General features: G+C 45.5%; 1 protein-coding gene across 1 annotated transcript in view; it reads right to left on the bottom strand.

The window, feature by feature from the left end:
- Nucleotides 1–24579, bottom strand: part of DOCK2 (dedicator of cytokinesis 2) — a 411678-nt gene that overhangs the window by 20805 nt on the left and 366294 nt on the right. Inside the window, exons 35-44 of the mRNA XM_047729407.1 lie at nt 22158–22314; nt 20169–20209; nt 16431–16521; nt 15496–15615; nt 11796–11885; nt 9821–9925; nt 7676–7817; nt 2618–2699; nt 1363–1447; nt 475–561 (exon numbers count right to left, since the gene is read on the bottom strand). Of these exons, the coding sequence (XP_047585363.1) occupies nt 475–561; nt 1363–1447; nt 2618–2699; nt 7676–7817; nt 9821–9925; nt 11796–11885; nt 15496–15615; nt 16431–16521; nt 20169–20209; nt 22158–22314 (1000 nt within the window). The remainder of the gene's footprint in view (nt 1–474; nt 562–1362; nt 1448–2617; nt 2700–7675; nt 7818–9820; nt 9926–11795; nt 11886–15495; nt 15616–16430; nt 16522–20168; nt 20210–22157; nt 22315–24579) is intronic.

The raw sequence follows: 24579 nt of genomic DNA, 5'->3' as shown, positions 1-24579 counted from the left end.
TGTTGAGAAGCAAAAAACATGCTCTCTCCCCACGGGGAGTTCAAACAATTGCAGTCTAGCCAAAGCTTTGCCTCTGTGGGATTTCCTCTCTCTGAGCCTCAGTTTATCCAACTATAAAATGGGTTCACAGTGGGGTTCTGCCGAGGACCCCCAAGGTGATGCTGAGAGAGGAAGAGATGAGGGTATGACTGAGTGATGGCATTCCAGGCCCCCTGCCTCCCCGCTGCACCCAACCACAGATGCTCCCATTCATCAGCTTAATTATCAGGTTCCGTGTAAGTTTCATTTGCGGGTGGGCGGGGTGGGGGGAACTGGTCTGATGCTCAAGCGAGAAATCTGAAAGCGGGTGATCTGTATGGTACCCCAGGTCCCATCCTGCACTGGAATTCTAGGCTTTGAACAAAAGCTTGTCACCTTCTTATAGTTTAAAGGGGCTCCTGAGACTGGCTACTCCCGGAAGGCCTGGAGACTCACCTGGGACATATGCACCACCTCAAACCAGCGCAGGATCCCCGGAAGCTTGTAGGCAGTTATGAAGGAGGTTCTCTCGATCCACATCGACTGTCCCATAGGCAGGGAGTGGCAAGGACAGGAAAGCAACACACTTCATGAAAACTGGCCATCAGAGATTTGGCAAGAACCCAGCCAGGCCCCCAAACCTCTCATCTGCCTAGAGTCCAGATGAATGTTGCAGGACTCAGAAACCTACTCCCACATTACCCTTAAGAATTCTTTCCCAATGTGAAGTTAAAGTTGTCCCTGGATTTAGGCTTGGTAAACCTTAGTCTGGGTCTCTGAATTGTCAGGATTTTTAAGCAATATTGAATGCATCGACCTGTATTTGCTGGGGGGAGGGTTCACAGTGCTACATTCTTAAAGGACCAGTGATTCCCAAAATAGGCAGAATCACAGTCTAAGGCGAAGAGCTGAGGGAAACTTAGAGCCCCTCCTCATGCCAGCCTTGGGAACAAAAGACAGATCCTAGCTGGGAAACACACAGGAGATGCTGGGGACTGAAATCGCTGTGGCTTCTTATTACTATTTCTTGGAAGGTTTGACTTCATCAACACCCCCTCCTTAGCCTGAGGGATCCTATGTTCTGCAAATGCCTGAATGCCCTGTGGTTGAGAAGTGCATCTCACACAAGGCCTGGACTTGAAACTAAGTTTCAAGAAATGAAAACAAACCCAATGTAAAAGACTGGAGAATGGGTGTCACCATATCGATAGATGTTAGTTTTATTTCTTACTGCTTTGGATCAAATGCCCTCCCGTTCTGACATTGGCATGTGCCTGCTCTGGTTGGTTAAGGTCACCCTGGGGGGAATGATCAAGGCTGCTGAAGGGGAGGGGAGATACTCACGGCAAATTCATTCTCAGGGTCGACGGTCCCTTTGCGTACAGGCCGGGAGTAGTGGAACTTTTGCACATAGTTGGATTTATAAAAGCTGCAAGGTAGGAAGAGGCAGAGGCTCCTGGTAGCATGCCAGGCTGCTGACACTGAACCTGGGCTGACCTGGTGCTGTCCAGGGAGGCTCATTACAGCAAACTTCAGGTCTGGCCATACCCTTGTTGTAGCATTTAAAGTCAGGTGCTCCTTGCAAAATGATTTAGAAGCTAGACCAGCTAGACTAGTCTTATGTCCTATGAGAACATAATATCCCTTAGGGTACCCAAGAGGTTGGAATTCTAGCATTAATGCACACCTGTGACCTCAACGAAGGACCTAGATATGCCTAAGGTCCTAGCCTCATGTCCCAGGAGCATCTTCTAAGGATTTCCTTAGGTGTCCCAAGCACCGCTCCAGCCACTCTTCCTGGATCTCTAGGGAGACTCTCACACTGGGACCCGCAGGGCATGGTGCTAGCTGTATAGTTGCTATCCTTGCCCACAGCATCTGGTTGAAGGTGAGGGGAGGCTCAGACCCCAGTTGAGCTAGACCTGCTCAGCTTCCTGCACTGGGGTGAGGCTGCTGGGGCAGGCTGCCTCTCCCTGAAGGGATTGGCCCTTCTTCTCACAAAGTCCTCCTGCTTCCCACTGTCCTCTGCGAGCTATACCCGGAACCTGGGTCTGAGGCGGGTAAACTGGGCAGCTCAGAGGGGTGCCCCACAGACCTCCTGCCTCATGGCCTCATCCCTGACCTTGTGATGTGGTTCTGAACAGATGAAGACCCGCCTTCAAGCTGCTTCCTCTAATGCCCATTTATCCTAATCAGACCACACTGCTGTCACTGCACAACCTCAACACATGCTGAGAAGATGTCCCACTGGAAGAACGTGCTCAGGATGAGCACTGTCCCTGTCACCTGCCCAGCCCACAGTCTGGCTAGGGACTCCTTGGAACCGCTCTGCCATCTCCAGCTCAGTGTATGTCATTGCTGCTTCCCGAGGATTTGCTGTGCCTCATTCCTCCCATCTCTGGCTGCAGCCTTTTCAAGGGCAGAGCCCAGATGGCTAACGGGGGGCAGGTGATTCTTTCCCCAAGAGGAAAGAATCTTTCTCTGGCTAACCCAGAGAAAGAACTGGAAGGGCACCAGGTCCTATCCTGCCACTTGCTTGGCTTGGCAGCCCTATGGCATTTTCTTCCCCATCCCTCCTTCCAGGGAACTGGGGTCTTACTTTATTATCTGGTCAGGTACTGGCTTATTCTTGAACCTTGGGTGTTCATCCAAGACAGGCTGGACAGTGAAACACTGGATGTCTGGGATTCCCGCAGTTAAGGGCTCACACACCATGTTGTCAATCGCAGGGACAGTTCCAAATATAGCAGGTCCCAGGTGAGACCTGCCAGGACAGCCCTTCTGAGGCCAGGTTTGATTGAATGACTGACCTCAGGTTGCTGGCTGCCAACTAGGTCCTAATGACAAGTTAGTAGTCACCCTGTTCCTTAACAGAACCACTTATCATTTGCAACTTTATCCCAGGGCTCAGCCCCTGCTAACGGTTGGTGGTCCTTAATCATCATCATCATCATTTCTATATTGATGGTAATATCATCTAATGAATGTGTAGTTCTCAATCAACTGCAGAACACATCTCCCCATGGTCTCCTTGCATCTCGCGGACTCCACTGAGTAGTGTTATTCATGTAAGTCATCCCCCTTTCCTAGATGAGGACATCAAAGTCAAAGAAGCCAGACTGGTTGTTGAAGGTCGCACAGCTTGTGAGAAGAGGACAGAGATTTGTATTTGATCTGTTAACGCCCCGGCTTGGGGTTCTTTGACTCCGGACTCTAGTGTGGTCCTTTCCCAGTGGTATCCTATCACCTGGAGGCTCATTAGAGATGGTGAGTCCCAAGCCTGTCCTCAGACCTACTGAATCAGAGAAGTTTCCTAAGATCTTCAGGTGATACATATGCATCCTTAAGGTTGGGAAACACTGCTTTAGAGCATGCAAATAGATATCATTTTGCATTCCAAGTCTGAAAGCTTGAAAGTAACTGCCTGTGGCAGGATTGTAAGGCTGTGTCCAGGCTCAGTGGGAAACAGTTCTATGATTGATTAGTGATGCCTGACACAGGCACAGGCGATGAGAGCTTTATCTGCCTATTCTAGACCTTTATTCATTTTAAGCTGATAACAGAGCAATCCAAATAAACAAACCCAGTCATCACTGGTCCTCTTCCCTGGCTCCTGCTTCCCTTCCTCTGCCTTCCATGTCTCCTTTACTCATCTCTCTTCCTCAGGTATCCAAGTACTCTTGTAAGTCGGCATGAGTGTACAAGTGGGATGAGTGGATACACTCATCCCAGTGACCACCAGGACTCTAGAAACTCTCTCCTGAACCGGAAATTTCTGCCAACTAATGAATCACAAACTCTTCTTATTGGCATTCAAATATACCATACTTTAATATGATCCCAACCCATGTCCCACCATTATCTCCAGTTACCCAAAAGATTCTTCTATGCCCTTTGCTTGAAATATTTTCTCACATCACTCCCTCTCCCTGTGAGCCCTTGAGACAAATGTGAACTATGACAGGCTCTGTGTGCACTCAGTTTACCCCCAGTCAGGTGTCCCTTCCTGCCTTCGACTCTCCACAGCATTTGTCTGTACTTAGGACTCTTATCTCTCTAGCTCCATGTCTTCTTCTCCTCCCAAGCCCTCCCCACCATACTGTGAGCTTTCCAATGGCAGAGGCTATGATTCTTTCACATGGAAGAAATGGCTAAAATATAATTCCAAGTTAAATTCAATTGTTCCCCTCTGATAAACTCAGTCCATACTAATATGCTGGGGATTTAATTGTTTTACCTCTGGAGAATTAAATGAGAGTCCCTCAGAGAGAAAGAGAGAGAGAGAAGCGGGGGGGGGGAGAGGAGAGAGAGAGAGAGAGAGAGAGAGAGAGAGAGAGAGAACCCAATGCCAAACCTCACTGGAAGGATTTCTGCAGTATTCAGGAAAACTATTTTCTTTCTCAAGCCAGATAGCCAACAGCCTTCTCTGAGAAGGAAACCACTTTGGTTTCCACTCTAATTCATTTACATAGTATCTATGGCTGCTCTCCCACTACAAGAACAGAGTTGAGTAGTTATGACACAGAGGCCACAGAGGCCACACAGCCCACAAAGTCTAAAATATTTCCTATTTGGTCCTTGAAATAGAAGTTTGCTAACCCTTGTTTTAGAGAGGTTCTAGGTCATATTTATTGATCTTAGCAATTGCCCTTGGCCCAAGAGGAGAATCCAAACCTGTCCTGGGGAAGCTAGTGACACTGGAGCCCTCAAATCACGTTCAGGAGGACACATGGCTAGACTGTCTCACTACATGTTGAATCTATGCGTGGAACTTTGACCCCCAAGTTCTGGACAGGCAGAAGATGGGAGATAGGAGACACTCAACTAAGAGACCTTTGCTGCAGATGTCTTCCCCTACTTGATACTTAAATGAGAAGACATGAGAGGCATCACCCTTCTAAGCTGCTTGTCAGCTCCACTAGAGAAGGTAGGAGAGCAGAGCAATCAGGGCTCAGATTTTGGCAATAGGCAGACATGAGTTCAAATCCTAGCTCTATTGGTTCCCAGGACCTTGTGCAAGCTGCTTACATTTTTTTGAGCCTTGGTTTTCTTATTTGCAAAATACAGAGTCATACTCCCCAACTCACAGGATTGTTATCAGGATAAAATGAAACAATGCATGAAAAATGCCCAGCACATAGTGAACAGTTAATAAAGAACATTCTCTTCGTGAATCTTGATGAAAGTGATGGCATTATAGAAAGAATACAGACTTGGAAATAGATCCTGGAGTTCAGATCTCATCTCCATCACTAACTAGGTTTGTGCCCCTAGGAAAATTACTTTATCTCTCTGCCCTACACATTCCTTCCTTATGAACTAGGACAAAAATAATACCCATCTTATAGAGTTTTATGGGTGTTAAGGAAATAATGTTTACAAAGCATTCATTCTCATGCATGGCATGAAGAGGACATTTAGCGAATGTCAGCCCTTTATCCTTTTCCACCTGATTCCTGGCACTGAATCAGTCCCCCAGATGATGAGATGGCCTGGTAACACATGCTCTCCCTCCACCCCAAACTACAAGACCGCAGAGCTAGTCGACACCACAAGTCCACTGAAGAAGGGCCTCAGTACTAATCTATCTCCGCTCTAACCAAAACTGCATTTGTAACCAGGCAGCCCCAGGACTAGTTGCATTTCCTCTTGCAAATACTGTGGTAGAGCAGGCATGAAGGGCAGGTGAGCATAATGAAAAGGTTACAGATGCATATTTATCACCCAAGGGAAAAATATTGGGATTAAGGTTCGGCAGACTTAGCAGACCAGCCATGCGACTTGTCAACCCCATTTTAAAAGCTGTAACTTAATTTTTGCTACGGGGTGCGGTGCGGGGAGCCAGTGTGGGTGAGCGCCTCTCCACTCAGCTGTCTGCCTGATCCTTGGGTTCATATGCTCTCTGCCCCCGGCAGTCCTGTCTCCTGCTCCGTGTCACCTCCAGGCCCTATGAACACCACCGCCCACCCAGCCTCACTGGCATCATCTTGTGCTTCCTGTGCCCTCCTCTGCGGACTCCAATGAGCTGGCTCCCTCCCTGTGTCCTTTCCGCCTTCTTGTCTCTATTTGTCTATCTCTCTTTGCTTTCTCTCTTATTCCCCTCGTCTTTGTATTAGTCAACAAGAAATTTCTCAGCGTCAGCTTTGCGCACCAGGGCAGGCTTGGGGGGAGGGGTACTGCGTGAACAAGGCAGTGCAGGCCTCTGCCCTCCCAGAGCTTGCAGTCTAGCTTATGTTAACCTTTAAAAAGCACAAGAAATAACACAGTGAGATCAGTTCTCTAAAGGAAACAAACAAGGTTTGAGATGTGAGGCTCATGACGAGTTCAGGAAAGGCCACTTTACGTAAGTGAGTAGGAGAGGCTCTTACAGGAGGTGACACCAACTTGGGGTCGGATGGGTGAGAAAGGAGCTAGGGGAAGGGCATGGCTTGCAGAGGGAACAGAAGATGCACAGGCCCAGGGGGAACCAGCTAGGTGTGTTTAGGCAACAGAAATGAGGCCACTGTGGTCAGAGGGGCATGAGAGGAAGACAGAATCACAGGGAGGGGGCAATGACATTGGAGAGGCAGGCAGGAGTCAGAGGGTCACATGGTGGACAGCCTACTGGCCTCATCCAGGAGTTTGTTTTTTTTTTTTTTTTTAAGATTTTATTTATTTATTTGACAGAGAGAAATCACAAGTAGGCAGAGAGGCAGGCAGAGAGAGAGGAGGAAGCAGGCTCCCTGCTGAGCAGAAAGCCCGATGTGGGGCTTGAACCCAGGACCTGGGATCATGACCTGAGCCGAAGGCAGCGGCTTAACCCACTGAGCCACCCAGGCGCCCCACATCCAGGAGTTTTGATCTCATATTAAGAGCAATGTGAGGGCGCCTGGATGGCTCAGTGGGTTAAAGCCTCTGCCTTCGGTTCAGGTCATGATCCCAGGGTCCTGGGATCGAGCCCCGCATCGGGCTCTCTGCTCAGCAGGGAGCCTGCTTCCTCCTCTCTCTCTCTGCCTGCCTCTCTGCCAACCTGTGGTCTCTGTCTGTCAAATAAATAAATAAAATCTTAAAAAAAAAAAAAAGGCAATGTGACAGTACTTCAGTTCTTGGAACCCGCTGTGCTCCTTCTAACTTGAGGCCTGGGCACATGAGAGTCCTCTCCTCTGTCTAGGCCATTCTCCCTGCCTCCCACCAGCCTTAGTTAGTTAGTCAGTTAGTTGGTTGCTAACGTTCAACATTACCCTCCTCAAGGAAGCCATCTCTGTCCTCCCGATCACAGTATCCTGCATGGCTTCCTCTTGGTATTAATCCCATTTGCATAAACACAGTTAATGGAACAATTAGTTGTTTGGTGTCTCTTTTACTTGCTAGACTATAAGCTCCCTGAAGGTAGGACCACTTTGTGAGTGTGATCGTCAGCACCCTGCACAATGACTGGCACAGAGTGAGGGCCTGATTGTATTCAGTATGAGAATGATTGAATGAGTGAACTGGTCAATGAATGCAATGTTTAGAGTTTCCTGAGATGGATTCTTTGGATCCCACGTTGGACACTAAAATTGGCACCACTACCATGATTCTGGCAGCAGCTCTAAGCTCTAAGGTGGGGCTCTGTGGGCTACAGTCCCAGCAGAGCTGCCTCTGCCTGGACCCTGGTTGGGCCATTCTCCAAGGATACACTGGCCTGGGGCATTCTTGACGTCGTCCCCAGGGGCAGAGGTTGTGTTCATCTTCTCTGCATTGGGGAACTGGCTCATCAGCTGCATCTGGAAATCTTCTCTCCGCTCATACTCCTTCCCTCGGTAGATGAATACTTTGTTCTGCAGAGAAATGACACGCAACAGAGATCTCAGGGCCCAGGCTTGGAGAACGTGATGCAAGCAAAGCTGGGAGGCTTGTGACAGGAGCACAGATCTATGATGACCTCCTGTAGGTCTCTCTCCTTTCTGCTTCCCCACCACAGCAAGAAGCTCAACTCACTGACCTAGGCATACCACTTCTTTCAAAAGTTTGATTCTAAAAGGAGAGGGGATCATGGGTGCTGAGAACTTCTTCAGATTGTCTTATGGACAGTTTTCAGAATTATTCCTCACTTTCCTTTCAATGTGTCATACCTGCTCTTCTGATTACATGATCACAAAACGTCCCTCCTGCCTTTCATGGGCCATGTGGGCTGGGCCTGCAGGGTGGAAGGCATTCGGGTCCTTCATCTCATGGCTCCTGGCTCTAGATCCACAGAAATACACTCTTTACCCTTCTTTGACTATGTTAGCCTCCTCTAAATCAGTAGTTTCCAAATTGGGGGTGATTTCACCTCCTAAGGGATCCTGGCAATTCTGGAAATATTTTTGGTTGTCACAGTTTGGGGAGGGGAGAGCTACCAGAACCATGTGGGTAGAGACCCAGGATGCTACTACATGTCCCTCAATGCAGAGGACAGCCTCCATAATGAAGAATAACCTGGTCTAAAATGTCGCTAGTCCTGAGGTTGAGAAACCCTGTTCTAGACTGTATCTGTACCATCTGTGCCACTTCTAATGGTCCGGAAGTTCTTCGGTCCAAGTCCTCATCTGTCACCTCTGCATTATTAGTGCTATCAAATCTGAGGGACTGACAGATGGGCCTCAGAAAATTCTAGAAGTTCAGCTCCCCAGGCCTTGCTCCACATCTACTGAAATGGGATCTATGGGAGTAGGATCCCCAGGGCGTTCTGATGAACAAGCAGGTTTGGGAAGCCACCTCTGTTCCATCAAGGAATGTCTTACTATTGACCTCTTCTGCAGGCTATGGTGCTCCCTCCCCTGAGCCCACTCTGATTCCCACATTGACTGGTAAGAGTGAGAGACTTATGTCCTTGACTGGACCATAAATCAAGTAAGGTCAAACATCAGATTTGCTGTTTCTTTTGTATCTCCTTGATCTCAGAACTGAACCATAGGCTCACTGGAAGGTGTCCTATAGGAAGGAAGCCTATAGCTGACCTAGTCCAACTCTCTACATGATCAGTGAATAATCCATAAGAGCATTGGCTCAGAAAGTATGTTCCAGAAACATCTGAGGGTCTCTGGGACCCTTTTGGGACCTCATAAGACCAAGGAACACTCTTCATAACAATGGTCAGCTAGTATTTTTCACTCTGATTCTTTCAGATGTACAGTAGAATTTTCCAGAGCCTGCATGATGTGTATTATCATGACAGACTGAATGCAGACGCAGGTATAAGAACCTAGTTGTTCTCTCTTAATCTAAACATTAAAGAGATTTGCAGAAATATGAAACAATCTTACTGTTTGCATACATTTTTATGGGGTAATGTGGGAAAATGCACACTATTTTTCATAAAGACACAAGTAATGTTAACATAACTTGATTGATTATTTTTAAATACATTGATAAATATTTTTAAATTTTCTTAGTTGTAATTTTGGATATGGTAAATGTAGAGAGTCTTTAAGTATAAAGTTCATGGAGAACTTCAATAATTTTTCAGATAGAAAAGAGATTCCTGAGCCCAAAGGGTCTGAGAATGAGTGTTCTGCCTTCCCTGCTGGGTAGCAGAGGTCCTCCGGCTCTCCTTGAACACCTCACTCAAGGGACAGGGAGCTACTACCTCACGGGGCAGCTCTGGTTGCTGCACGTCTAGAGAAACATGGGGTGGCTGAGGGTGGTGATGATGGAAGGGACTGGGCGTGTGCTGGGGGAAGGGCAGCACTTGGAATCCGGAGAGCACAGAGTTTGAGGATAAGTAGATCCTCAAAGCACAAAGTGACAACTGAGGCGGCTACAGGCCTCTGGCCTGGGTCTCTGTCACCAGCACACTCACCCGCAGAAAGGAGGGAAATCCCTGGCCGTAGTATCCAACGGCAAAGTAGTCTGGCTTGGGCCTGAGGATTTTCATGATGTTTTCATAGAATTTTGCCTGCTGGATCTGGAAGGAGAAAACTCATAACTTATAACAGTACAGATGTACACCAAAGGCACATTCAGCTCAGAGAGACCACACTTGAGACACGACCATTATACCAAGATGCCCAGTGCACACATTTGCATGTCCGTGGATATGTCTATAAGCATCACAGCAGTAGCTGTATTTACCCTATACCAAGTTCCGTATTGAATACTAGCTCGCTTACTTGCATCATCCTCGTAACAATTCCCAAGTATCGTATCTTTGTTTCGCAGAGAAAGAAATGGTGTCTCCTAATGCAGCGAGTAAGTGTGGGGCTGAATCCAGCCAGCTGTCCAGAGCCCCCCTCGACACACTGCTGCTCCTCCCAGGCACACCAGGCATGTGTTTATGAGGCTCTATAGATGCACAAATATGCCTGGATATAGATGGCTTCCTGTGTGCGCGTGCTTCACGTATTTCATCAGTTCTGAGAAGTGTGTGTTTTCGTATGTTAACATCTCTGAAAACAGTTTACATCTTACTTTACATCTACTAGCATCTTACAATTGCTATTAGCTAGACAGATATCATGACAGGGTACATGAAAAGAATACCACATCTCACGCCGATGGCTTCTTACATTTGACACAATGGAGATAAGTGTGCATGGACACAAGCCTGTGCAGCAGAGCCTCAGAGCACGGATGTGCACGTACATCAGCAGGCACATGAATCTGCACTATGTGTGTGCATACGTGCGACCACACGTGCGCCATGTGCGCACACATAAGCATGTGTTCCATGCATGTGCATGTGTCCATGTGTCTCACGGGTACATGTGTGTCCCGTGTGCTGTGCATACATGTGTACATGTGTATTGCATGTGTACTACGTGTGTGCACGTGTACATAAATGTGTATGGGACATGTGCATGTGTACAAACGAATGTGTGTTCTGTGTATGTATGTGTGCATACAGATGTATACTGAATGTATGTGTACATACATGAGTGTGCACTCCATGAGTGTGTGTCTGTGTGCAAGCACATGAATGCACACATTTAGAAGGCTTGCGTGTCTCCATGTCTACAAACATCTATGTGGATGTACATGGGGTAGATGTAGTGTCTTTTGGTGTGACTGCATGTGTGTTTGCATTGTATCTTACACACAGTACAAACAGCTAACAGCTCGGCTGTTTTTAACAAGAACACTGTACTCAGTACCCATTTCCCCCTCAAAGAAGCCATAAATCATCTCTCCACATTCTGATTCTTGCTTTAGAGTTTCCTGGACACAGCTGGACTGGTCTTCCAAATAGGCCAACATGGGGCACTGGTGTCCTGGGTCTGAGGGGGCCAGGAAATCTGTGGGAGGTGTCCGAGCAGTAGGAGCAGCCAGGATGCCCTGCATTGTCCCTACAGAGGCCACCTCCCCACCAAGACCTGGTATCTGCAGCATGAGCAGGCTAGGCTGGCTTCCCCCACTTTCCACTCACCCCCACCAAATCTCCAGCACCGAGGACCTAATGGGGAATGGCCAGATGGGGAGCATTTTAATGTGATTTATCTGTTAATCAGAAAGCACAAATTTGTGTTTTTATTTAATTGACTTAGTGATTTGTGGGGATTTTACTGCAAATGTAGCCCAGTGTTTATCGGGTATGCAACAGCAGTGGCTGCCCCAGTGCCAAGCAGGTACTTACCACTCCATCCGGGAAACTGTCGCTGATGAGTTTTCCCAGAATACTCCCTCTGGAAATATTCCTAACTGGAAGGAAGGCTTGCAGCAGCCTTCCTCAGCCCAGGCCCTACTTCCAGTCCTTTTCTGTAGTCCTCACTCCACCTGGCCTCCCACTTCCTCTTGCCAGCCTCCCTGGGGAGCCCAAGGCCCTGGGCACCCAACCTTACCAGGTTCTGGCTCAGGAGCTCATAGTCAAAGATCTCCATCTCATACTGTTCTGCCAGCTCCTTGCATAGACTGATGGCTTCTTCCCACATCTATAGGAAGGTCATGGACACAAAGGTTAGGTAGGAGGCACCTCTAGGCTTGCAGAACCTTGCTGAGGAAGGGACTTGCAGCAGCATGCCTCCTGGGACTGCATTGCAAGCCTCCCTCAGACCCAGACCCAACCCCATGCACAGCGAGCCAGGTACCTCCTGGGGAGCATGACCCTTCCTCGGCCCCTCACTCTAATTTTGTGACAAATAATGGAGCAGGCAGAGAAGAGGATAAATACTTTAACTGCATGCTCTTTGGTTCTTCACAGCTGATCTGGGAGGTGACTGGTAACATCTGCATTTCCCAAGTGAGAAATGGAGGTTCAGATAGGCAGAAACACTGTCCCAGGTCACATACCCAACCAACAGCTGGGATAGAATGCACACCTGGGTGTGACCCGAGGATTGTCGACTACAGACCTAAGGTTGGACAGCAGGTCTCTAGAACTTACTCATCTCATGTAACCAAAATTTTATACCTGTCACTTCCTAATGGGGTTATTTGGAGTATATGAGTGGGGAGGGGCTGTATAGAGGTGGGGACAGATCTGGAACTAGAGCATAAAAAGAGTGATTAGAACTTTCTGTAAGGGGCACCTGGATGGCTTAGCTGGTTAAGTATCTGACTTTTGATTTCAGCTTAGGTCATGATCTCAGGGTTGTGAGATTGAGCCCCATGTTGGGTTCTGCACTGGGCATGAAGCCTGATTAAAATTCTCTCTCTTCCTCTCCCTCTGCCCCACACCCCAGTCCCTCTCTTAAAAGAAGAAGAAGGAGGAGGAGGAGGAGGAGGAGGAGGAGGAGGAGGAGGAGGAGGAGAAGAAGAAGTTGTTTTTGTAAATAGGTATTTTCCATTTGAAAAAAAATGCTAAAAAAAAAACCCCCTGGATATAGGGGATTTTCCGTTTCCTCTGCTCTGTCTTAGGCTGAATCCAATAGATCATCCTTCCATCTTAGACTGAAGGGGGTCAGGAGCCTCTGCAGGGAGGCGGGGGAGATGCAGAGTGGGCTGGAGATCTGGCAATCTCAAGGGACACCCATCACATTTCATATTCAGTTTAAAATGGAAAATGCATCTAAATGAAGAAGCTACAGGAGGTGGGGAAGGAGAGAGGGGAGGTTGCCAAAATGTGGTGTGTGCTTTGTAGCAAAAATACTCTCTCTGCATCCAAGCATAAAAATAAATAAAAGCAAGTGCCGAGTGGAGGAGCCACGGCTGTAAACCCGTGGACAACTTAGTGAAGGGCATAAAAATGCTTTATGTGCCAGGAGGAACCAAGTCTACAGGCCAGACTGGGCTGGGGCTTTTCTTCTCTTAAGCCTGACAAGAAGATGGTGATATAGTCCCTGGGCTGGGTCAGGGGACTATCTGGCTCATGTGTAGGTATTTGCCAACTTCCTACCATAATATGCCAGAAATGCTCTCCCCATGTGTTAAGAGACAACTAAGGGGCCAGGGAGGGAGTCAGATACCTTAGGATTTCTCCCTGAGTCTGCCCACATGGTCACTGGGACCTCTGATAGTCACTCATCCCTCTGAATCTCATACAGTAACTATGGAGCACCTGCTGGTTTCCAGACTTGATATTCCATACAGTGATGGGACAAACATAAATATGGAGAAGACACAGTCTCTTCTTCCATGAAATACATGTGGGTAAAGATACACATAAATAGATGTGAGAACTGGGTTTTAAGGGATATAGAAGAGTCCACAAGTATTGACAGGTAGACTAATGGAGGAGAAAGCCCTTGTGTGTTTCTGGAGCAGTAAATCTCCACGAGGGGAGATGTGGAGAAAGGAAGGTAAAGGGATGCTGAAGAGTTTGGGCTTCGTTCTGGAAACTTCCACAGCAGTGGCTGTCAGAGTAAGCTATACCCATCTGTTCTCTCCTTTCTGCTCCCAAAGTACCTTGGCACTGACTTTCCCTCCCTCATCCTCCATTATTGTACAACTCCAAAGGGTACTACACAAAAAAGATCATGACTGGCATGTCTGTTTTGCCAACTAGATGATAAAGCAGCTGGAGATGAGAGACGGTGTCTTTTTCCTCTCTGCTCAGCACAGAGTGAGTTGAACTGGATACTTTGCAGAGGATAAAGTTCAACATGTCCTTCTGGGCGTTCACACTGTGATGGACCGAATCAGCTGTAAACAAATCATGAGTTCTGCCTTGATGCCAGTAGGGCAGAAGGTTCCAGAAATGGCAGACTCTTTGCCCTCAAGAGGCTTATAATTGTAAATTATCAAAACAGTCTCCAACTGCTCAGCTCCTGGGAATTTATAAGCCCTTCTACAGACATTACCTCATTTTGTCTTTCCAGGGAAGGTGGGGAGATCAGGCTAAGACAGATACAATGAACTGCAGTGACAGAACAGACCAAAATTAAGTCCATTAAATTATGTCCTGATAAGCTGTAAGAGACTTTGTAATTCAGAGGAGAGGGAGGGCTATAGGTAAGCTGGAGGACTCAAGAAAAGCTTGATGGAGGAAGTGGCCAAGTCACTGGGGCCTTGAAGGCAGAGGAGGGTAAGGGTGAGAGCTAAAACTTAAGAAGATAGGACTAGTTGTTTGACATACACTCTCTCACCTAATTTTCACAACAACACTAGGAAGTACGTACTATTAGTATCACTATCTTGGGTGGGAACTGGAGTCCCTAAGAGGTCAAGGGAACTGTAGATAGTAGAGGAGTAAGGTTTGAATCCAGGAAGGAGCCTGAGCAGTTAGCCGACATGCCACATCTCCTGTAGGACAAATGGATGCATTTGGGTTGGTGCTTCCTGAAGACACCTCGAGACTGGGAGATGGGTAGCAGTTGGTCTGCCTAATCTCTTGACCAAACCCAACCAAACATTTTGTCCTTACTGTTAAAAATCAGTGATAGCATCACAGTGTCATTCAGTCACTCAATTCATTGACTTTTTCAACATATATTTATTTGACCCCACATGTCAGGCTCTGTGCTTGACAATGGGGATTCAGCAGTGGACAAGTCTCTCTGTTCATGGCATGCTAAAATTCTGTTTTGTCTAGGTTGGTCAGGGAAGGTTGTTGAGGACCTGATGTCTGAGCAGAGCTCTGAGCTGTGAGAAGGAGCCTGCAATGGAAAGCTATGGAGAAAAATGTTCAAAGGTGGGAAAAGCAAGTGCAAAGAACCCAATGTGGAAAGGAGTGTGGCATACAATATGTGGGAGCTGGCAGGGATGAAATAGGGAAGCAGTCAGAGGAGAGCTCACATGGGCCCTCACAGGTCACGAGCAGGATTGTGTAATCATTCTGGTGGAATGAGGAAGAGCCATGGAGATGACTGTAAACAGGAGAATGATGAGATCCAGTGTATGTTTAATGATCCCCATTTTCTGTCTGAAGGATGATCTGTTGGAGGCAATGGAGGAAACAGGCAGATTGCTGAGAACCCATTGAGTAGCCAAGTGAACAATGGACTTGAATCGAGGTGGTGAGAAGGTGGAGTCAAGTGATCAGACTTAGAATTGGGAGGGAGAGCTGACCAGACCTGTAGATGGATGGGGTGCAGAGTATAGGAAGGAACCAACCTTTCCCATATCTAAGGTCACACAGAGAGAGGAAAGACAGGGACAAATTACCTTTCCTTTGTCAAAGTAGCCTATGATGATCTCATAGAGCGTCTCCTTCAGTTGTCGGTGAGTCTGGGGGTGTTGCTGGCCTGTCTGCATGACCTGTGAGGCACACTGCTCATCCGACCACTGAGGAGAAAAGACACACAAAGTCACCCAGGGCTGAGAGGCAGCCAGAGGCAGGTATCTTCTTCACCAATGAGAAGCAAGAGGAAACCCTGCTAGCACCTCTGCCAGCTTGCCCGCCACCCCGGCTGTGAGTGGTCAGAGATTTGCTGGGCTGCAGTAACCATTTGGTAAGTGCCTTCTGATTTTTGCCAAGTGGTGTTTATTTGACTCTCTCTTGGCTCATGTGTATGATTTGTAGGTATTTTCTCTGAACCCCTATAAGACAGGGTCCCAGCTTTTCAAAAGCCAAAGGAAATTCTTTAGATGTTGTCCAGTTACAATATTGTTTTCAAGAGGAAGAAAACAGCTCACTGGGCATGCTGATGATTTATAATTGATGTTTGGTGTTATATAAAACTGTAAAACATATCTTGGGGGGAGGCAGTTATTGTTGTTGCTAAATGTAAATGTCACTTGAAACTTTATATGACCAGGCAAAGCAGTGCAGAGAAGTAACTGGCCAGGTCAAGAGTTTGGGGACAGAGCAAAACAAACTTTATTGGCTAATTCTTTTTTCCTTTCCTTTCCTTTCCTTTCCTTTCCTTTCCTTTCCTTTCCTTTCCTTTCCTTTCCTTTCTTTTCATCTCTTTCCTTACTTTCCCCTTTCCTTTCCATCTGTTCCCTTCCTTTCTGTTTTTCTCTTTCTCCCTCATTTTCTACCTCTTTTTCTCTTTCTTTCCTTTCTCTCTTTCTCTATTTCTTTCTTAACTCTTTAATTTGTTGTTGGGGCCCCATAGAGATCCTAGCACAAATCACTTTCATTGGAAGGGCAGTACCTTGAGAAGCCAGGTATGGAGAAGGAGTGTGTAGGCAGCCTCTGTGTAATTGTCACAGTCCAAGTGAAGATCACGGAGTTTGTACAGGTACCTGTGCAGGGAAATATGCTAGGTCACCAAGTTCAGTGACAAGGAGGCAGGAGGTAAGGCCAGGTGAGAGTCATACAGAACAACTAGGCACCACTTAGGATCACAAAGGAGTCCTCCATTTTCGATAATCAGTTCCTCCTACATGGGCAACGACAGCAGCCTTTAGTGTTAGTGAGATACTTTGTGTGTAACCAGTACCATGCTAAGTATTTTGAAAGCCTTAGATCATTTAATCCTCATGGCAACCCTGGGAAATGGGTTTTTTGAGAATTCTCACTTCCAGATGAAAAGACTATGGCCTAGAGAATTTAAGTACCATCCCAGCCAGTATGCAACTTGATACTGAAGATTCTGGCCAACGCAATATGACAAGTAAGGGAAATTAAGGAAGGCAAGATGAATAACTCATCAAAAGTTTTGTGTTAGGATGCCTGGGTGGTTAAGCCGCTGCCTTCAGTGCAGGTCATGATCCCAGGGTCCTGGGATCAAATCCCACATTGGGCTCCTTGCTCAGTGGGGAGCCTGCTTCTCTCTCTCTGCCTCTGCCTGCTACTCTGCCTGCTTGTGTGCTCTCTCTCTGACAAATAAATAAATAAAATCTTTAAAAAAATACTTGAAAATAAAAGAAGTCTTGTGTTAATAATTGGAATAGCTGGAACATGATCCCAGGCTAATTGTTTCCAGAGCCTGTGTTCTAAACATTGTACCAGTCCAGGAAAATGAAAAAGCCACAGCACTATAAAGGACAGCTGTCTTCAGTGTTCTCTTGGTATAAAACAAGTATGTTTTCTGGTAAGAAAAAGAAGTGGATCAGGGCCTCAAGATTGGATATTCATGTGGAGACCTTGAGCTGTCAGTAGGAAAAATACACTATTCAACCACAACCACATTTCCACCTTTTCTCCCTTTGCAATATGAAGTTCCAGTTCTGAACCCTGGGATGACTCTACATTTCAAAAATTCATGTGTGATCTATGTTGTGAAGGAGAGGTCTGTGGTACCATGAGAACAGAAGTCATCTAGGTGGAGAGAGGAGGGACTTCTAGAAAAGTTTCTATAGCATGGTAGTTGGGCTAGGATCTAAAAGTAAGGGGATGAGTGAGGGATAAATATCCCAGGTAGAAAGATTTGCTCTTTCATTCATCCAACAAATGGGTACCTTATATGTCATATCAATTCATCCTCCCAATCATCCTTTCATAGATAAGAAAACAGATTTGAGGCCCCTGGGTATCTCAGTAGTTAGGCTTTGGCTCAGGTCATGATCACAGGGTCCTGGGATCAAACCCTGCATCAGGCTCCCTGCTCAGTGGGGAGTATCTCTCTCTCTCACTCCCCTGCTTGTGTTCCCTCTCTGTCAAATAAATAAAATCTTTAAAAACAACAACAACAACAACAAAAAACAGATTTAAGTTAAAGTAGAGTAAGAAATAGGTGGAATCAGGTTTCAGCATCAACAATTTCTGCCTCTACAATCATGGCCATTGCACTCTTGTCCCTCACTTTTCTTCCCATCAATCAGAGTTATCAGTGGAATTACATGTGGCTTGCATGTAGGGAGTGTTGAACATGTGTTCTACCTTTACAGGCTCCTATAGGTTTCTTTAGAGGTTTTCTATGTGCATGGTGAATCCTATCTTATATCTTCTTGCCCATCCTTGGTCCCTTAAATCCCTAGATGGGGGCCCAAAAACCTTTAAGAGAGCAGCCAGAGCGACAGATTTCCTGCTACCTTCAGCTACTTGATCAACAAAGGCACCCTCTCCTCTCCTTTGCGAACTCAAGGATTTGGTGACCTACTATAGATGCCAAAGGAAAACATCCTGATGGACCTGACCAGGGATTCAAGCTCAAACACCTACACAGGCCAGATGGGTGGCTTGAGTGAGGTAAGCAGGGTGAAATTCAACGGGGAATGGAGACAGGGTCATGGCCAGAGTACTCCAGATTTGTCAGGACAGAAGGAGGGCACAGTGTTGCTACACCTTCTGAGTTTTTTAGAAGAGGGAAATTCTTATTTTTATGTAAAATCTCTAGATTTTCAAATTTTGGCAACCAATTTAAAAATGTTTTTAAATACTATGCCTGCCAAACAGAACAGGTTTTCTGACTATACCCCGTCACATTGTTTGGTTTAGGCAAATGCAGTTTTCCTAGATTACAACAGAACTCAAATCTCCAGAGCTTATGGAGATCTGGGGCTCACCATCTGTGTTTCTAAAACAAGAAGGAGAGAAAAGAGGTTGGAGGGATGGATCTATGTGCCAGACACTTTACCTATAGCATCTCATTTAATCCTCAAAACAGAAGGTAGAATGGAAACATTCTATAAGGGGAAACTTCAGCCCAGAGAGACTGGGTCAATTTATCAAGGGTCACAGAGAAGACAAGGTGAAGACCCCAGGCCCTTTGGACTCCAAAGCTTTGTACTGCTATAATAAGTCCTGTCTAGTGATGTTATAAATACTGTCAAAACTTAGGACAGCCTATGGAATTATCTTTTATCCAAATGATAGTTCCTATTCCTGGAATAATGCTAAACTAAGTACCTAAAAATATCTGCAGTAATAGCAGAGTAGATTCAGACTTGGAGTCTCTGGCCCTTGACAAAATGGGTCTAAAGACTTGAAAATACTTGTTAAATTTCTGGTCAATTTCTCTTTGTGGGCTCTTGTCTCACGAGGATAGTGTAAGAGAGAGCTTGGGCACATAAGACATATGTCTAAAAATTTTGTTGTTGTGGTATCTATGATAGAAAAAAGTTGGAAACAAACTAAATGTTCAACAATATGGGACTGGCTATATAAATTGTGGTATATTCTGGAAAGAGAATTTTATAGTTTCATTAAAAATGATGTTGAAATTCATCGGTTGACATGGAATTCTTGTCAAGCAAAGAATAAATTATGAGCAATATGACCCATTTTTGTAAAAAATATGCACACATAGAATTCTATCTATATATAAATATAAAAGGGTCTGAGAATATGTATGGATTATGGTAGTTTATGTCTTTTGTTTTTGTCTATATTTTATAAGTTTTTTGTTGCTATTGTTTCGGTAATAAGTATGCATTATTTTTGTAATGAGTAAAAATAACAACAACAAAAAAAAAACCTTGGTGAAAAAAAATATGAGATTCTGAGAAAAACTGGCAAGGGAGTTTTTTGCTCCAGGCTAATATCCCCAAAAAGCCCCCCTTCATGATATATTCAAATAAATGTCTTTTAAGTGTCTACAAGGAAGCAGATATCATGCATCTTGGTATTTTTTTTCTCTTTGAAACTGGGCTGACCAATGGTCTCACTACATGCTTCATAAACCCTGGACTTGGGCCTCATGTGCCAGCCTTCAACAAATGTAGATGCAATTCACCATCTCAGTCCACAAAGATGGTTAAAGAAAGTGAGGCCTGTGGACACAGCAAAACAGTATGGCAGGTCACAGAAGTCCATGTAGTATGGGGGGCTGCTTATAGGAGAATGAAAGGAGTTGAATCTGGAAACATTGATAGGAATCAGACAGAGAGGGACCTAGTGTTCAGAAGATAAGTTTAAATTCTATCCTGAAGACAGTGGGGAACCACCAAAGGATACAGAGCAAGAGAATGACACAGCAGGTCTGGGTTTTAGAAAACAAAAATCTTACCTTATGTACATCTCTTCCCGGTTGTTATCTTTGTAGAAATTCTAGGGAGTGGAGGAAAAACAGTGATGAGTGTTTTTCTTTGCAGAACGGCAGGGGTAGAGGGCGTAGAGAAGGAGATGCAAGGAAGACTGCTATTTTCTATCTGGGGGCCCTGAGATGGGAGCACAAAATTTACTTCCCTGAATGCGTCAAACACCCTTCTTAAGAGATTCTTCCTTGAAAGTCACTTCCCTGAATCTTAGACTGTATAGGAAAAGAGGGGGTACCCCAGCCATCATATATCAGGGGTGAAGTTGAGCTATTTGCTGCGCTGAAAGGGGCACCGTCAAGACGGAGGCAGTCCACTTTGACAGAGTCTGCAACAAAAGGCAGCCCAGCTTGATGTTGGCAAGCTCAGACCTAGTACTCAGATGAAGCTGGTTGGATTTAGTGGTAATAGCAGTAATCAGAGTAACAGGAATAGTAATAGATCTCAGGGAGAATAATGGATCATAACTCCTGTTGGTACAGCAGTATGAGGAGTTACGAGGAGACTCCACAGTCAAAAACACTTAAACTTGGCAATACTAGGAAGCCCAACTCAGGCTTGGGGTTCATGTAGACTAGTAGTGGCCCTGGGCTCTACCTAATCTCCACCTAATCTCATGCATTTGTAAATGAGTCCTCACAAGTTCTGAGCCAAGAGGTCATGGTCTGACCCTTGAGCCATATATTGAGAAGAACCTGGTTTAACCCAGTGTACCCAGGGGGCACTGGAAGCTCAGAGAGAGGAGGTGGTATGTTCTTGGGTACTCAGTGAGCGGGTGGCAGAGCCACACTAGATCTCAGCTACCTGACACCCTCCTCCTGTCCTCCTTCCTGATGCCATGTTTACACCACACCAAAAGCTAGTGGGGTCTAATTAAAATTGCTTGTGGATCGTCCTGTCCCAAACTCTCTCCCTGGTCAGAGTTCGACTGTTGAAGGTCATTTTCTTCAACTAACTTCTGCCTCTCTGTAGAGAGAAATTGCTAAACCCCTGGAAAACCCCTTTTCCTGTTCTTTATGTAAATTGGACCTGGTGGAGTTATTAGCAGTGAACTCCTTTCTGCTGTAATCAGGATTTTTAAACTCCCCTTGGCCTTTCAAAAAATCAATGGCAATATCTAGGCTGTTAAAAAAGGAGTCCACTTAGGGTAAACAGAGACCACACAAAGGAGCTATAGGACAGGATTTATATTTCTGGATCATTAAGCATGGCAGGGGGGCATTGATACAATGGATGCCGCACAGTCTTTTGGCCAACTTCATTCATTGAAACCAGTGATGGTGTGAAGTGCTAGGGTTGCTACTACCTGTCCCATGGCCGTATGGCAGGACATATGAAGGGAGACTTTTCATGACCCTTGGCAGGTCATGTGGTATAGGGGTTAAGGGCCTGGACTTGAGATTAGCTGCTCTGGTTGGCCTGGCCCATGCTACTTTGCTGTAAATTCTGTTTATTCGATTACTCCATTCCATAAGAGAAAGAAAGTAATCTGTAGTAAGCATTTAACTATGCCCCTGGACTGCAGAACCCAAGAAATAGCTACAATTATTTTCTCTATAGAACAGATAAGACAATGAAACCCTTCAGAAAACTTCTTGGACTTGTCTGCTCTTTTAATTTTCAGAGGTAGGATGAGAACCCAGGTGCTATGTAACTCCAGAGCTCATACTCTTCACCATTTTCTAGGGTCACTTCCCTTCCATATGATATATTTCTTTAATACTAAAGAAAACACTCATTCCCATTTCATCAATGAGGAAACTTGAGCATGGAATGAAGTTATTGGCCTCAAGACACAGAGCGAGCAGGTGGCAGAGTAGGGATTCAATCCCACTTTTGTTTGGTTTGCGAAGCCCTGAGCACTACTTCTCTATCAAAAGCACAGCGAAACCCCACACCAGGCCTGCCCCAAGGACTCTGGTCTGATGGGGCCTTGGGGCAAGGTGGCCAAGCCCACACACCAGCAGATTCACAGTGCAGCTCATGCGGTTGTCTTTGCTCTCATCTGCCATCACACCCCGGTAATCGAGCAGCTTCTCCAGGAGGCCTTTCACCAGGTTCACGAAGTTTTCCACCGACCTGAAAATAGTCGGGTGCTCTGCAGCACATTCCATCAGGCTGTGGGCAGAGAAGGGAGGTCAGTGAGCTCATGGCCAGTGTGCCGGTGGGGGAGGGGAGCAGATAAACCAGTGAATCCAAGTTCCCCTGGTTCATGTGTTGACCCATTTTGTTCATTGATTCAATCACATATTCATTTACACACTTATTTGTCCATACAGTTTAGCAAATATTTAATTTTTCCACCCACCATCAGAATGGGGAAAAAAATGTCCAGTGTGGGCAATGGTGTGGGGAAATGGTGACTTGTACACACCTACCTAGGGAGTAAATCAGTACAACCTTTTGAGTAGCAATTTTCACAATATCTATCAAAATTTTAAGTGTACATACCCGACCTCCGGCTCAACAATTCTACTTCAGGGAATCTATTTGACAGAAATATTCCCAGAGGCATGCAAAGATTTATAATACTTACAAATCGTGTCTACAGTGAAATAGTTGAAACCATCTTAAATGTCCATCAATAGGCAAATGGTTAATAAGTTAAAGCATATTCACAAAATGTAGTTCTATGAAGACATTAAAAAGTATGAGACAGTAATATGCTTTGACACAAAAAGCTCTGCATAAAACACACAGGCCACTGAGAAAAATTAAGTCTCAGAACAATATTTGTTTTTTATTTAACCAGCTCACACAGAACCTACCATGTCCCAGGCATTACTCCAAATGTCTCACAAATGGCAAATCACTCAATCTCCCATCATTGTCTTATGAGATGGGATGTTTGCAGATGGGGAAACTAAGACACAGTGAGGCCAACTAACTTGTCCAAGATCATACAGTTGTTAAAGATCAACATTCTGGCTCCAGCATTTGTAAGTAGACTTGCACGTCTGCATCACACATTTCTGTATGTACCAGACATGGTCAGGAAGGACAGACTCCAAACTCTTAATGGCAGTTGCGCTGACAAGGGGTCTAGGTGGGAGAATGGAGGAGAAAGTACTCATTTTTAAAATTTAAATGTGCATATGTTATTTGAAAAATTTACATTAGTTGTCATATTGGTATTCCAAATTTTAAAAAGTAAAAATAAAAAATGTGACATTCCTTAAGCATCTATTAGTTGCTGGGCACTATAATAGGCATCGTGTGGGGTGGGTATGGGGAGAAAGACAAAAATAAGAAATATATAAAAAAAAAATCATGTCTACTTTCAGGAGGTCCACAGGCTAGGCAAAGGGAGACAGATGGATTAAAATTTTGATTAATGACTGCTTTTTATTAATCACTTATTCTGCACCAGACACTGTAGTAATCACTTTTCCTTCTTTCTTTTCTTTTCTATTTTTTTCCTCATTACTTTTTCTTAAGAAATCATCATGATAATTATGACTAGTAAAAATTATTCCCCTGATTTTATGGATGAGGGACTCAAGGCTCAGAGAGGTTAAATGACCTTCCCAAATCACTCTTAATAAGCGGTGACCTTGGGAATCAAGCCAAATACTTCCTTATTTTCCCACAGAGAAACACTGTGGTTTGTTCTCAGGCATCTTGAGTAGACAAGAATTACCCAGGCTACTATTTGTTTCTGGCTACTTTCCCTGTGGCAGCTTAGGTCCCAAGAGCTCCTAGGAGGGAAAGGTGAGAAAGGCAAGGACTTTGGAGTGTCATTTCCTCCCAGAAGCCAAACCAGGCTGCAAGGAGGTGACATCTCAAACTGTGGCTGTGATCAGACAAATCCATCTTCTCCATGGGAGAAGCACCTGTTCCCTGGCTCTCAATGAGAGATGCAAATTGCTCTGTGATTTAGGCCTGTCTGGCTCAGTCACAGCTGTGCCTGACTCCTTCTGGGACAGTCACTTCCAAGCCTGCTTCGCAAGCTAATAACAATGCGACAAAGTTTGTCCAGTGTTTGGAGTGTGATTCCTCATGGCCTCCCAGGCAGCTCAGACCCAGAAGGTATCTCACCGCCTAAGTGCAGCCAGACTAGTGGTTCTCAGTCCCAACTACATATTAGAATCCCCAGGGGAGCATTTTATAAAGCTCGATGCCCACCCTAAAATCAATGACTTTGTATCTCTGGGAGTGGGAGCCAGGTAGCAGTATTTTATTTTTAAAGTTCTCTAGGTGATTCCAATATGCAGGCAACATGAAGAACAACTCCTTTAGTCCAGGGCTTTGCAAAGTTCAGTGCTCATGGGAATAACCTGGAGCTTAGCAGATTCTGTTAATAGATTCTGGTTCAGTAGATCTGGCTTCGGGCCCAAGATTCTGCATTTCTAAAAAGCTCCTGGATGATGCTAGTGCTATTGG

The sequence above is a fragment of the Lutra lutra genome, chromosome 5 (genome assembly GCF_902655055.1).
Source record: "Lutra lutra chromosome 5, mLutLut1.2, whole genome shotgun sequence".
Lineage (NCBI taxonomy): Eukaryota > Metazoa > Chordata > Mammalia > Carnivora > Mustelidae > Lutra > Lutra lutra.
This window is presented reverse-complemented; position numbering and strand designations above follow the sequence as displayed.